Genomic DNA, 15,109 nt, shown 5'->3' on the forward strand with positions numbered 1-15,109 from the left:
CTTTTATGTATTAAATTTCCCATTCTAAATTTATTATTTCTCTTCTCCTTCAGGGCAGTGGGGGAGAGGAAGAGGATGACCAGGATGACATAGATGAAGAATCATTGAGTGAGGACAGCACCTCAGAGCAGCAAGATGAACTGCTTGAAGAGTCAGAAGTGTCGGAGAAGAAATCACGGTCCTCCTCTCCCACACAAAGTGAACTGTCCCACTGCCTGGCTCAGGATCAAGACAAGCGGAAGAGGAAGCTCCGGACCTTTTCCTTCTCTGATGATGAAAATAAACCCCCTTCACCAAAGGTACCTCTTAAAATACAAAATTTCTTACTTTCTCAGTGGTTTGGTCACTTCCTCAGGCGTGGGGAGGGAGATACCATTAATTCAGAATTTTCCTCCATTTGGCAGTTTGCTGTGAATTTCACTCATCATCCTGATTGAAAGTTGCTTTTAATTTCCAATGTACACCTGGAGCACTCTGTGTCCTGTCTTCCCAGTGCTAAATGCAAAGGTGACGTTCCTTGAATTGCAAGGAGAAGGTTGATAGAGCAAATGTTGGCTCTAAAGGGGGTAATATAGCAGCTGTGATGAGCTTACTGACTAGTCTATTCACTCAGCCAAGGCCAAAATGTTGTTGTAAGAGGATCCTAGCTTTGAAAATTATTACCAAAATTATCAGCAAATTTTGGTATTTCTTAAAAATAAAAACGCCTATTTGTGATGAAGTGACAAGCTGCTGCTGTACCAAACTGTTCCTTCAGAGCTCGAGTCTGCAATTATTAAAACTTAAAATTAACATAACTGTAATGAAATGTATTTTGATTGTATCAGGACCCACCCAAAGCTTACGTAGCATGAAAATAAGAAGGTCCAATGTGCCATTGTCAGATTGCTTAAAATGCTACCAGAAGCACTCCATAAAGTTTTCACTTCCATCTCCAATACAGGCTGAAAAGCAATACATACCACAACTTTCACTTCCACACAACCTTAATGGTAACCTCATATTCTCAGATCATCTCATAACAGTCTATTCATTTGGAAAGTTACTTTGCCCTAATATTGCCAAGGTTACACAGCTAAGGTTTTGCTTGTGTATTGTATGTGATGCTAGTCTAGACTTCTAGTGAGATACAGTGATAACCAGGGGGAGTTCTGCATCTGAATGGGAAAGATGAATTCTCCTGGCCGTGCAAAAATAAGTGTTTTCATGCCCTGCTGCTCTCTGGGAATCCAAGAGCAGAGAGAAATCCAGTAAAAGCCTGAGATTGTGCACCACCATGCCTGGTGTCAGGCAGGGACCATGAACGTGAGGGGACTAGCATTTCCCATGCTCAAAGCAGCATACAAATATTACTAATCTTCACAACTTGTCTGGGAGGGAGGAGAGGATACTACCCCAATTTTAAAAAATGTAAAATAACGAGTTTTGGGAATTTTTCCAAAAGCTGCACAGCAAGCTGTTGGCAGAGCTGGGATTTTAGAACTCAGCACTTCCTGACTTCCGATTCTTAGCATTCCACTAGACTATGCTGCCTCTCAAGTTCAGAGTTATTTTAGGAACATGCTATGTGAACATGGCAATATTTTTGGACATGGCAAATATAACATTTTGGGGTTGGGGGTGGGGGCGGGTGGGTTAGGAAATAAAGATTGAAGTTGCCGAAAAGCTGCAGCTGGACAGTAACCCTCTGGAATGGAGCGTGGCTGACGTCGTGCGGTTCCTCAAATCCACAGACTGCGCCCCGTTAGCCAGAATTTTCCTGGATCAGGTATGCAAAACTTTTTTTAAAATACGTGAACCTTCTGCTGCATTATCTGCTGATTGACTGACCACATGAAACCAGTTTTAATTACTAAAGGGTAAAAAAATGTTACTGCAGTTTTTATAATGTTTTTGATATGGCAAAAAACTTTACACTTTGTTTCTTACAGCTCGTTCTAGAATAGAGGCGTTCGATTATGTTCCATTGCTTGCTGAATGTTTTGCTATGTGATGCATTTGATTTCCAAAACTGACTTGGGAGAAAACTGATATGCAGCAACTAGAACAGGTCACAATGAATTCAGTGGCCTGTTTGAAAGAGGATATAGAGCTTGTTATATTGACCCAAATAGCACTCCCAATATCAAATGATTTGTAAATATTGTACCATTTACTATAAATAACACTTGCAGAGTGCTTTGTAAACCTTAAAGTTTGGAGACTGCTAAATATTTATTTTACCAGGCATCACACAGTGCTTTGCTGATGCACTAACAAAGAGGGAGTGTGATAAATAAAGTGCGGGATAGCTCCCTTTGATGGACACCCAGCCAGCCAGTTAGCTGTAGAATCCCTCTTGGTACCTGTTCTTTACTTGCTTTACCTGTAAAGGGTTAAAGTCCCCCAGGTAAAGGAGAAAAAAAAAGTGGGCATCTGACCAAAAGAGCCAATGGGAAGTCTAGAACTATTTTAAATAGGGGAAAAAAACTTTCCCTTTGTTGTTCTCTGGGCTGCAGGAACACAGAGCAGCAGAAATGCTGTGTAAGGTTTGAACCAGGTATGAAAAAGTATTTTCCATAGCTAGAAGAAATAATTTGAATAGGGAATGTTTAGTTAGACACTATCAGGTTTATTTCTTATTTTGGTTTGTGGCTCTCCTCTGTGCTAACCGCTGATGCTTTTGTTTGCTTGTAACCTTTAAGCTAAACCCCCAAGAAGCTAGTTTGAGCGCTTAATTTTTGGAATTGCTCTTTTAAAATCTAGCAAATGCCTACGTTCCAGATGTATTTTCTTTTTTTGTTTTAATAAAATTTACTTTTTTTAAGAACAGGATTGGATTTTTGGTGACCTAAGAGGTTTGTGCATGTTGTTGGATTAGCTGATAGCCACAGCTAATCTCCTTCGTTTTCTTTCTCAGCTCTTCCCTGGAGGGGGTGAAAGGGCTTGAGGGTACCCCACAGGGAGGAATTCCCAAGTGCTCCTCCTGGGTTTGCATTTGGGTGATGGCAGCGTTTACCAAGCCAAGGTCAGAGAAAAGCTGTATCCTTCAGAGTTTAATACAAGCCTGGAGTGGCAAGTATTAATTTTTAGAATCCTTGCGGGCCCCCACTTTCTGCACTCGAAGTGACAGAGTGGGGATTCAGCCTTGTTTATCACAGGGAGTCATTAGGGCAAGAAACTTTAATGCATATTTAAGAGGGTATCAAAAACACAGCACAAAAGTGAGAATCCTTTTAATGTATTTTTTTGTATTACATCTATTTTTCAAAGGTAGATTTTGCAGTCTTGCCTGTTAAGTGCTCAGTACTACAAATTGCCCCTCCTGGGTGGTGAACACGAATTTTGCTAAGGGCATAATATGAAGGCTGTAGGTGTTATTGAGGGTGTAATTTGGCCTGCACAACCTGTATTACAGTGTGGGGATGCATGAGAACACAACCCAGATTGCTTCTCTGAACACAGATTGAGTTTGCACGGCTAGAAATTAGGGGGGAACATACCATTACTTGTAAACTGAATACATTTTCTTTGGAACCATTGAGACAGTAAGGATGAAACCATATGATACCTTATTTAGACAATTTAGAATGGACCTGCACTTCAAGATGAGGAAGGAAGGAAGCAAGTAGGTAATGAGAGGGAGATTTCTAGCTAAGTGAAGCAGCACAAGTGAAAGAGCAAATTCCTAGGGGTATGAGCTGAAACTTAAGGAAGCCAAAATTTGAATGGGAGTAAATGAGCAACTAATTCTGCCTTATCAATGTTCTGTTTGTCTCCTGACAGGAAATAGATGGTCAGGCGCTTCTCCTGCTCACCCTCCCCACTGTTCAGGAGTGCATGGACTTGAAACTTGGGCCAGCCATTAAACTTTGCCATCACATTGAAAGGGTCAAACTTGCTTTTTATCAGCAGTTTGCTAACTGAGGGGTGGCCAAATGGAAGTGGACCTTTGGAAGCACAACTGCAGCAACATGCTCCTCCCTTTCTGGCAGGGAAAGCCAAATGGAGTTAAACTGAGGCTCCAGTTCTGCTGACCTACAAACATCTGTTCAGCCACAGTTTTGCACTTTGAGGGAAGGAAGACAACATCTGGAGCAAAATGTCAATCAAACATAGGAGCTACCCTACCAGCTGGCTGCTAGCTTGCGAACACGAGTCTCTCACTCTGTTGATCACGTCTTTTTTAATTTTTTAAAAATGGTTACAGAAACTTTCCTATAGGGAGACAGATGTTTCAAGAGTTCTGGTGGTGCAGAATTAAAAAAGGTAAAGGAGAGACAGATGCCATGTAAGTGAGAAGGCAGCTACTGGAAAATGTTTTTCCTATTCCTAACCAATCAAGAAGAACTCCATTTCCTTTCTCTGAAAGAGAACATTTGCTTTAAGACAGCACTGGCTTTGGGATGTGCTCTTTACACATCAGCGCTTTTTTAATTTAAATTAGCTCATTGTCAGGACAACAATGCGGCCACAGGATTCTGAATGTACGGTATAGCAAGAGTTGTTTCTTTTATATTAGTGTTTTTGGATTCTTTTTTTTTTTTTAAACTACCTCTGCCACCTGCCCAGTAAAAGTGGTTACTGAGGATAGGAGGGGGTTAATTCTTTTGAGAAGTTCATTGGTAGCTGTACAGCAGCTGTTGTTCCTTAGAGAGATCTAAAGCTCAGAACCTTATCACCATGGAGTTCTGATCTCCAAGTAAGCTCTGTTCCAAAGCTTTGACTGAAAACAGCATAAATTTGTTTGGCACTTCAGGAGCATCATCTTTTTCCTTAGGAGGAGTTTGGAAAATATACTGCTTTGCACTCTCTCTCTCCCTGTTGAGGGTGGGAGAAAGAGAAAGGGCTCCCTATTCTGCATCCTGGCTGTCAGGTAGAATTACTGGACCTATCTTTTAAAAACATGGCTTGAATCTCTTTGTCCCTTTTCTACCTGTACAAAGTAGCTGGGATCATAGCAGAGCATGTTAAATGCTGCTCTTCTCCCTGCCCCCACTACATGAATCTCAGGTCCATGTGTAAACTAGGAAAATTCACCATCCGTTCAGCTCCACCAGAGAAGGCAAGAGTGGGAGCTGCAGTGTGGACATGACTCAGGTTTTTTTGACTCAGAGAAGGCCATTTGGCAAAAGTGATTTGAAAACTAAGCCCTGCCTACACTAACTTCTGCCAGTGGAGCTGCACTAGTGGTGAACTGCGTGTCAGGCCTGAATGGAATCAGATAGCCATCATAAGGAGCTCTGTACAGCTGTTCTCTTCATAAGCTTTTAGTGGGCAACAGAGCCAACCTTACTGTCTAATACTGCTGTGTGAAATGGCATCAAACCTCAGACTCACTTGAAAAGGAGCATTGAGTTCCAGATTCTATGCATTCATCAACCTCTGCCTGTGTTCGTAAATGTCTGGGGGAACATGAGCCGAGATTTTACATACAGGTGGGAAATCAGAAAGCATGCCTTCCCTGCTTTTCCCTCCACTCAAACTCCTGCAGAAAGCCCTGAGGCAGGCACTAGGACACTTGAAGAAAGTAGGGGATGCTGGTGCTTGCTAAGGGAGTTTATTTGAGGAGGCAGTGCAGGAAAGAAATGTTTATTGGCTTCCAAGATGTAAGGTAGCTAGAGGCTGGCCATAGAGGCAGTCTGAGCTCCATGCAAGCCTACTGGGTTTAGTTCCTAGGATGTTGTATGAACCAAACTGTAGGGTTCAGGTAGGGAATCCTTTGTAAACTGAAAAGTGTAGGGTTCACCTTGTCCTAGTGTCCATTCTTGGCCCATCCAAGACACTGAGGGGAAGTGAATGCAGTGAAGCAGCTTTCATTGAGAGCAGCTCTGGATAAGCAGAGGGTTTCTTTTGCTGCAAGTCCCTTGGAATAGTTCAGTCAAGGCAAAAATATTTAGAGAAGTGCTAAATTCCAAAGAATCCTTCTCCACCCTAAAATAAAAATCTAAATGTAAGACAAACTATTTAACAGTTAGTACCCTTTGGGAGGGGGGAGGTTTGAGAATGAGATGCACACTCCTTTCTTTTGTTTTTCAATCCATAGCTAGCGAGGTTTAAAACATATTTTTATTGAAATCATGTCCCAATCTCCTCCCAATATGTATCTAATAATGGAAATTTTGGTTCTTGATTTTTCCCTTGGGGAAATGAAGTGACTTTTGGCACTTCACCTTGACAGACTTGACCAACAGGCAACATCAGACTGGATGATCATACAGAACAAGGTTTCCAAGGCCCTCTATTAATTGAAGGAAAAGCTGACTCCAAACTCTGTTGACAGCTCTGTAGCCAAGACTGCTGCATTTCCCTCCTGATAAAAATGGGTGTGTTTAGGTAGATGTCAGAAAAGTACAGAACTTAAACATAAAGAGATATTTAACAGACTTTTTATCACAAAGTCTAGGGTTTTGTTTTAAAGTATAAATTTCATACTCCATTTGTCAGCTGCTTCAGAGGCCAGTGAAGTAGCTACAGGTCACCTTGGGCATGTTTTATAGGCTGATTTTTCTGCCTCACTTTGGAAGGCATTTGCAGTCTGATCCCAATGGGATCCACTTCTATTTGAGTTTTCAAAAGGGATGTTTTCCATTGTTTGTGTATAATGTTTCTATGCTGCACACATGTTCTTGTACACTTCACTTCCTGGGGAAAATGCACTCTGTCTTTATTGCTAGATTTAAAGGGGATATTTGGGGATTGCCTATGGATGGTCTTTTCATTTGATACTGTTTTAAAAGATCCTTTTCCATCTACAATACGAAGAGGTATTTTGGCTTATATCTGTTGATCTTACACTGACATGACTTGAAATAGGCTCACATGCTATGGAAGTTCCTTTGTTTCTGCAGAATTAGATAGCTTTGAGTAGTTTGTTGGGTGAATCTTGGGCATTAGGCTAATCATATCTTCATCAGCAGGAGTTGCTGTGACCTGAACTGGCTTCAGGGATTATACTGTATCCACTTGCCATAAGTGTTGCATGGGAGGTGGGCAGTGGTGTTTTGCAAGTCTCTAGGGAATCTTCACTACAGGAAAATGAGCTCCTTATTAGGTACCACTCATTGTATATACAGAGGTAAAGGAGGCTCTTCCATGGCTGACCAGTTGAGGAGCACAGGATTTACTTTTCCTGTCTCCCTCACTTCTTTTAATATTATAAACTTGAGTGGCTGCATTATACAGTCTGAGTTTAGCACATCATAGCTTTAGAAAACTTGGGGTGCTACCCGCATAGCATTTACTTATGGGGCTACATTTAGCCATGTTGAGCAAGCAGATTTCATTAGCGGGCTGGTTTATTGTACTCCCTGCACTAGTAGAAAATGAGCCCATAGCAGAGAGGTGCTTGGTCTCTAAAAATGTGAATGTTATAACATCCCTTGGATGGCAAGTGAACATGTCCCATTTACTGCCAGGTTCAAGAGCAGCTTTTAGCCGACTCTCCCAAACAGGCAGAGATGAAAGGAAAGAGACCCTTCCAAAAAGGGAAAGGTACACGACTGATCATACTGATCTAAAACTACTTCCAATTTTTTTCTAGCATTTAAAAAAAAAAGCAAGTAACTGTCTGGGGAACCAGGTAGAAAGCCATTCACATTTGGGGATGGTACAGAATGCCAATGAGCTTTCCAGACCCTTATGGATTTGATAAAGACAGCATGTTTGATGGGACTCAGGTGTAGAATTTAGATTTCTGCCTATCACAACACTAAGAGTTCTCTGTTGTGGTGACAGACTTCGATGCTAGATTTCTTATTCCCAATTCTAATGATATATATAGAGAAGAGAGGACTGTTAAGTTGCTAAGTTCAAAGCAATATAAATATATTTATTTCTTGCAGGACTTAGCACTCCATTTTTCCACATGATGTACAAAGATTTTATATATAACTAGCATGAGGCTTGATTGGCTTATGAGATCTTGATGGCAGCCAAATCAAACCCATCAAATTCTGCAGTTTAAGACTGGATAGGAAATGGATGCCTTCGCAAATCCACCCCACTGTTGTGTTCAGGACAAAAGAGCAAGGCAAGTACATTGGCAAAAGAAAAGTCACTGGATTAGGTAACCTTATCATAAAGCCAAAAATATGATACTATACATAGCTTCTTCCTAACCAGCTGCTGTAGGACTGGTTACTGCCCTACTGTGAGTTTTGAATACATTCACTAAGCACAAAGGCCCAGTCCTCAAAGGTATTTAGGCTCTTAACTTCCATTGAAATGAGTGGAAGTTAGGAGGCTAAATACCTTTGAGGATCTGGGCCAATGTAACTGAGTATGTCTGAAGACTTCTTAAATGTTGGTTGAAAACTCCATTTCAAATTAATGATGTGCTGAGCCACATTTTAGTGTGTTGCCTAACTTTTCCCAAATCATACAAATAGCCTTGTTTTTGAAGGCAGCCTTATGGGTGAAAGGTTAGAGTGGGTCTTGGATACACTAATTACAGTATAAGCTTTATTATTGTAATTTGCCTTTTTTTAATATCATATTTGAAAACTGACCAGCAAAAATGGAGTATAAGATTGGTGGGACTCCAGTATCTCCATGCTGGATTCTAGCTCACCATAAGTTGGATCTGTCAATGTGCTGCAGCATATCACACACGGCAGATGGAATTGTTTGATCAGAAGATAAACGTGGTCTGTTTAGTCTGACACCAATGGTGAGAGGCTGAGCCCTAAGCCATGGAAGTCAGCAGATCTCACTCTGACAAACTTCAGAAGCAGAGGATCTAAGTGACTTAGCACAATCAAGCTGACACCTGTGATTGGCTCTGCTGTCTCATGAGTACCTCTGAAAGTCTCCAGCATTGCTGAGCATGAGGAAAACAACGCAGATCTGGCTTTAGTGGTGAGGCTGGAGCTCTCGGTCAAGCAGGGTGAATGCATAGATGAGTTTGTGAAGTCCAGGCAAAAATTAATACCTGCCCCTTCCAGAAGTCGTCTAGCTCCAGTTTCCAAGAAGCCTCATGGGAAGATATTTTCTGTGTTTCTCTTGAGGTCTCATGTTTCTCCTCCCTGTTCTTTTGTTTGTTTTTACTTCTGTTAAAGCCTTTGCAGACAATCAGAGGTCTGCTGGGAGACTCCATCCTGGCTAGTATCATCACCATGCATAGGCCTCTTTCTTATACTAAATCATTGGAATCGATGCACTTTTCCCATATTTTGCCTTTTTAAATTAGCTGCTTGTTGTTCAACCAACCAACAACAACAAAACCCAATTTAAATGCATATTGTGTTTGTGTCCTTCCTGCTTGCTTTTTTCATTTTTATATAATATATGCATTGAGAGTGAAATATGAAATGGAGAAGAAGTATGCACAAGAAAATATGCCTATCTATTCCCATCATTTTTGATAGGTATAGCAATTTAATCAAAAGGTTTTTAAAAATATTTTGGATGAATATTTTGCTTCTTTCTCTGTAAATAAGAGTGTACAGAAGTTTGTGGTATATTATGACAGTTTTAAGTGGTTGCAAGAAAATTAAAAAACAAAACAAAAAACAGCTGTTGCAGGGTTGTTTTTGTTTTTACTGCAGTTGGGAGTAATGTTTAGTACACAAGATGGAAATCTGAGAAATCAGGAAAAAAATGCTGCTTTCCTTTTCCAGTATATTATTTTTGGAACTTCGTATGAAAGTTAACTGCAAAGTACTTTCTAACATCAATTAACTAAGCCACATAATTCTTCTGTTAGTAGTTTTTCTGAGGTTGTGCAGCCCCATCAAGTGCCAAGTCCTGTTCTTTACCTATACTTTCTTCCTTAGGGAGGACAGTTTTGGTGTTCTGTAAGTTGGAAAAATTGAGGCAGAGAAGGATGGTGGCTTCCCCAGATCACGCAGTAGGTCAGTGGTGGAGATGAAAATAAAACCTTAGGAGTCCTCTGACCCATATTCTTCATCGCTTTCCTTAACTGAGCACAAGAGTGCTGTTAAAGTACAATTAAAACCAAACCATGTCGTAGCCTAACTATGTTACTGCTGGCACTCCATCAGAACAGAATTTATTTTTATTCATTTAAGTCTACACTTAAAAAAAAAAATAATCTGGCTAAGCTCTGTCCCAATATCCTGTAGCACTGAGTTTCACAGGGCAAGTCTGATTTTAAAAAATAGCATTCCTTTCATGAGGTTTTTATACTGGTTTTCATTAAATGACTGCCCTACAGTTTGTTCCCCTGCGTACAGCTTAATTGCCCTGTACAAATTTTACACCACACACTTAAAACAAGTGAGATGTAGCAGTGGGAGTGGGATAGAATTGCTTCTCCTAAATTCAACTGAAATCCTGTATATTAAAAGATATTTTTAAGTTACATCAATATTTGCTTATATAGCACCTTGAATCACAGAAGCATATTTTGCAAATTGTGTATTCAGTGAAGACTGTCTTTTGCCCTTTTAAACTCTGAGCTTTGTCAGAGGGGAGCCCCACGAGAGCCATGTCAGCTTGCAACTGCTGTGAGCCCTACAGGAGGTGTTATGGGAGATGCTCAGTTGGAAGCCTGGAGTGTGGGGCTCCTTGTGAGTAAAAATTTGGTCCCAAAGCTATAACTTATTTCTGTGAGGTGTCCAATGTTCTGTGCATGCTAGATGCTGTGTAAGTTTAACCAGCCTGAGAATCCTATTCATGGAAAATACAGGTACAAAGGCCTAATGGAGTTTATAACCTTATAACCAGCCGAGTCGTCAGAGCATGGAACTTGCATGTGCACCACTGATGAAATACAGGAGTGTACTTACTCATGTAGAGTGCTGTTGTTAAGGGGGTGTGGTGCTAGACAGTACTGTGGTCCTTGTGGCAGTGATGTGTGTGAATGTTACCCCTACCAGGTGAGCTGCTGTTTGGTGAGCTGTGCCCTACTTGAATCCTTTTCACCCTAGGTTTTGAAAAATTATATTGGTTATTGGAGTCCCCTTTATTTCTTCAGGTGCTTTGAGCTCCAAAGCACTCAGAAGGGAAAAAAAAAAAAAAAAAGCTGTCTTGTTCAGCCTTTGCTACCCCATTTCCACTCAGACATCATTTCTCTTTGCTCCGGTCACAAACAGGAAATTGTTACTGCCTGGGCTGTTTACTTACTGAACCACTAGCCATGCTCAAATTCGCACAGTGAAATCCTTTCAGTGCAACTCAAAACACAATAGCAGTGACCCAATGATAATTGGAACGGAGAGGCAACGTGCCATACATGGTTTTTCCCATACTCATGCACCCTGGAAATTCCGACAGTTCAAGAGAGATTCCTTTTCTAGGTATAAGCTTGGGGGAGAAGGGAGGAGAGAAAGCATTTGTCACTTACATCGTTAATATTCAGAAAATCAATGATTATTTGAGTTTCATTTCAAGTTGTCTGCAAAAATAGCTTGTGAGAAAGAGTTTATTTGCCCTCTAGCAGACAGCTAGCAAAAAAATGGGCATTTCGTGTGTCTGTATCTGTGTCTGTCTTTATTTCTAGCCTCAGCAAAGCAGATGTCCCATCATTGTCTGGTGGTGTATGAGGTTCAGTATGGGAGGAGATGGGGATATTAGTTTTTCACACATTTCACAATGATTAATTGCTATCAAGAACTATTCTTAACAGAGAGAGACAGACCACACCAAGTGTGTCATAATCTGACCCTTAATGCAAGTTTATTCCTTTTGAATCTTTTTCCTTAAGAGGAGCTCAGTCCTCCAAACTTCTTCTTATTCCTTGCCCCTTTCCTATGTGGGGGTCGGTGACTTTTATAGCCTTCTTCCAAAACTCATGATCTGTCATGTAGATTAGTGTGTGTACGGTCCATCAATATCCAGTCAATGTACCAAGTCTCTGGCCTCTCCTTTGGTCGTCTTCCATCCACAGTCATCGCAAGAGCCATCCTATCAGTATAGTTTTCAGGTCTCTGCTGCATATGCCCATACCAACGTAGCCTAGCCTCGCTAAACGTGTCTTCAGTTGGAGCAGCTTCATTAGCAACTTACAACCTTATTTCATTTCCTATCATGGAGTGTCCAACCATTTGACCATCTCAGTATCTTCATTTCCATGGTGTAGTACATACTGACTTCCTTTCTTGTGGCTGGCCAAGTCTCTGTTCCATACATTAAAATGGATTGAATTACTGTTTTACATACTCTGCATTTTAACTTTGTTGATATTTTTTGTCACAGGGAACTGGAGACATTTTCCTCCATTCTATCTGTGTTTAATTCATGGCTCATGTTAAATATTGCTTTCTACTGTTCTAGGGTTTTTCAGTTCTCCTATATCTCTTTGCTCTTCCCTAGCATCTAAAGATCATAAAGCACTTAAATATTAACGGATGAAGCTGCACAACGCTCCTATGAAAAGTACTCCTATCTCTCCTTGACAAATGGGGAAACTGAAGCTGAAGAACTGGCAATCAAGTGATTAGTCTAAGGTTGTAGAGCTAGTCTGTGGCTGTGTTGCAAGGAGAATTCATATTTCTTGTCACTAGTCCCATGATTTAGCCCAAACACTCTCCCATTCAATTTGAACATGACAGTAAAATTGCTGCTGCCAGCTCATGGCTACCTGAATTACTGTGTATGATCAATTGGCTAAATGACCCAGAATGTTCAATCCTCTGATAAAATTCAAAGAGCTGTCAGCTTCCAGATTCAAGTCAACAGAATGAGAGTGTCTTGCTGGCTCTAAGAAAAGAAAACCAAGCCAGAAGCTGCCCAACTCATTTGCCTTGTTGGTTGTGAGGCTGCCACACCCTCTGTAACCCACTGAGAACTACCATCCATAAGGCCAATGCACATGAAGACTTACATAAGACTTTCAGGTGCAGGGGATGGATAAAAGAAACATATTGTAATTTGGTACTTCATTTCAAAATGTATTTAAGTGCTGGTGAAAGGTGTTGAGTGGATGATCCCGGAGAAGGAAGTCCTTTTATCCTACAGAACAGCAGCACGGATAGTGGCAGTGTCAGCTACCCAAAGCCTTGCACAAGTGCTAGTCCTCCAAACTGGAAAGACTACATCTAAGGGTGAGAAGTGTTCAGTCTTTATGGCCATTCAGCCTTTTAACTCTTTGACACAACTGTCAACAAGAATGTTCATTATTCTGGTTGTGGTGACTTGAGCGATGGACATAATGGGGGGGTTCAACCTCCCCCCACCCCCCCCCGTTGTATCTTAACCTTCCTGTTCTTGCAAACTCAGACATTTTGCAAGGCACAGTAGAGTGTGGGTAACTGTCATTCTCTCTAATTTACTCTTCTAACTTCTTATACCAGTTCTCATAAGTGAATTAGAGCACACCTTGCTGTTACTCCTACAGCAACATTTTGCTAAGTGAGATGTTTTTTTCTCTCCAGTTACAGCAGCTCATAGTGTTACAAAAATATCTTATAATGTAAGATTGCCCCTTATAAGCCAATACCTACTGAAAATGAGGATCTAAACATTAAGGCGATTTTTGCCATAATTTTGCAAAGTTATGGCATGCCAGCTATTTTAGGATACAGTCTTTAATTATATGAGAATGTTATTTTCTTTCTTTCTGATTAAAAGAAACACCAAGCAAGAACATCTTGAGAACATATAGCATGTTTCACCTGTTGCATTCTGCATTGATGCTAACAATGCAACAGCAGACTCCTTAGGAATTTAAAAGTGCACTACAGTGAAAACAAGGTCATAATTACATACCTACCTACTGGTTTTCTTCCAGGTTCAGCTTCATGGCTACCCCCAAGGAAATCTCCCCATTTACCACCCAAGCCCTCTCACCTCCTTTAAATTTATCCATAAAATCCTCTCCAGTTTGCTCATCTCCCCAATAATCCTCACATCCTCCCTCTTGAACTGTTATGCTATGTGGTATCCTGTCTTTCATAGATTGGGACAGGAATCACCTCTTACTTTGCCTCTCAAGCAATGTATAGAATTATATCCATGTTGTAATAATTCCTATTTCAAAGAAAATTCTTCTAATTTCCTATTTAATGGTTGTATACATTATTTCAAACTAATGGAGAACAAAATGTGAATGCTTGAGGTTTTGCAGTCACTTTTGTCAACTAGGCTGAAATGATTGTCGTGCTGATATATGGTATGGATGAAACCGTTTAATTTACTTTTGTGTAATGGACTCAATTGTCAGTCAGAACAGAACTGCTATCCAGATACTTGAGCAGCAATAAGGAGTCTGTCGTCAGCCCTGCTTCAGTATCTTAGTGCTGTCCTTGTGTAGTGAAGCAGGGAAAGAACTTCATGTTTTAAGTGCTCAGTTCATATGCTATGTGGAACTAAATATTGCTGATAAAAAGATTCTGCATTACTTAAGTATAGAGGCTATGTTGGAAATGTGTCCATAATTGTCACTGTGACAGGTCCCAGTGGGTCACTGGGCCAGCTGAGGTCACTCAATTAGGGTGAACTGCAAAGAGTGGGGCAGACAGACCCCAAAGCTGGTGGATAATTCAATACTTAAATTTACCAAGCCAGTAAAAAACAGCTTCTTTATTACCTCACTGGTTATTCAGAAGTTAATAACACAGTTCCCTTAAAGTACCCAGCCTCAAGCCTCCATCCAGGTATCCAGGTCAAATATGATGAAGATTTCTGAAAATCTTATTTCATCATATAAAAGAAAAAGGTTCTACCAATCCCAAAGGATCGGACACATACCTCCCAGGTTAATGAATATTCCAGGTCTTACCCAAATACACGCTACAGCCAATTCTTAGTAATTAAACTAAAATTTATTAAAAAAGAAGAGAGAGAGTGTGGTCAAAAAATCAATATACATACAGACATGAGTTTAATTCTTGAGATTCAGATACATAGCAGAGATGGTGAGCTTTGTAGTTGCAAAGAGTTATTTTAGAATTTAGTTCATAGGTTATAGTCTAATGTCCAATATCACCTTCAGGGAGTACCAGCATAACTGGGACCTCAATCTTGCGACTTAAACTTCCCCTGATGAAGCTTAAGCAGATCTGAGATAACCGAATCCAGACCCAACCATTTTTTATACAGTGTTCTAGCATCCACTTGACCGCACAGTCCTGGGTAAACAATAGGCTTTTGATGTAACCTTCTGCTTCCTAAACACCACCAGTAATTAGTTAACCAAATTAACATAGGGCAATTTATCCATTAGGCA

General features: G+C 40.6%; 1 protein-coding gene across 1 annotated transcript in view; it reads left to right on the forward strand.

Annotated features, from left to right (window-relative positions):
- Positions 1-9,462, forward strand: part of SFMBT1 (Scm like with four mbt domains 1) — a 146,139-nt gene extending 136,677 nt beyond the window's left edge. Inside the window, exons 19-21 of the mRNA XM_024195681.3 lie at positions 54-299; positions 1,640-1,768; positions 3,766-9,462. Coding sequence (XP_024051449.1) covers positions 54-299; positions 1,640-1,768; positions 3,766-3,906 — 516 coding nt within the window. The 3' untranslated portion in view covers positions 3,907-9,462. The remainder of the gene's footprint in view (positions 1-53; positions 300-1,639; positions 1,769-3,765) is intronic.
- The last annotated feature ends 5,647 nt before the right edge of the window (positions 9,463-15,109 follow it).

This window comes from Terrapene carolina, unplaced genomic scaffold (genome assembly GCF_002925995.2).
Source record: "Terrapene carolina triunguis isolate 2854851 unplaced genomic scaffold, T_m_triunguis-2.0 Scaffold232, whole genome shotgun sequence".
NCBI classification, from domain to species: Eukaryota; Metazoa; Chordata; order Testudines; family Emydidae; genus Terrapene; species Terrapene triunguis.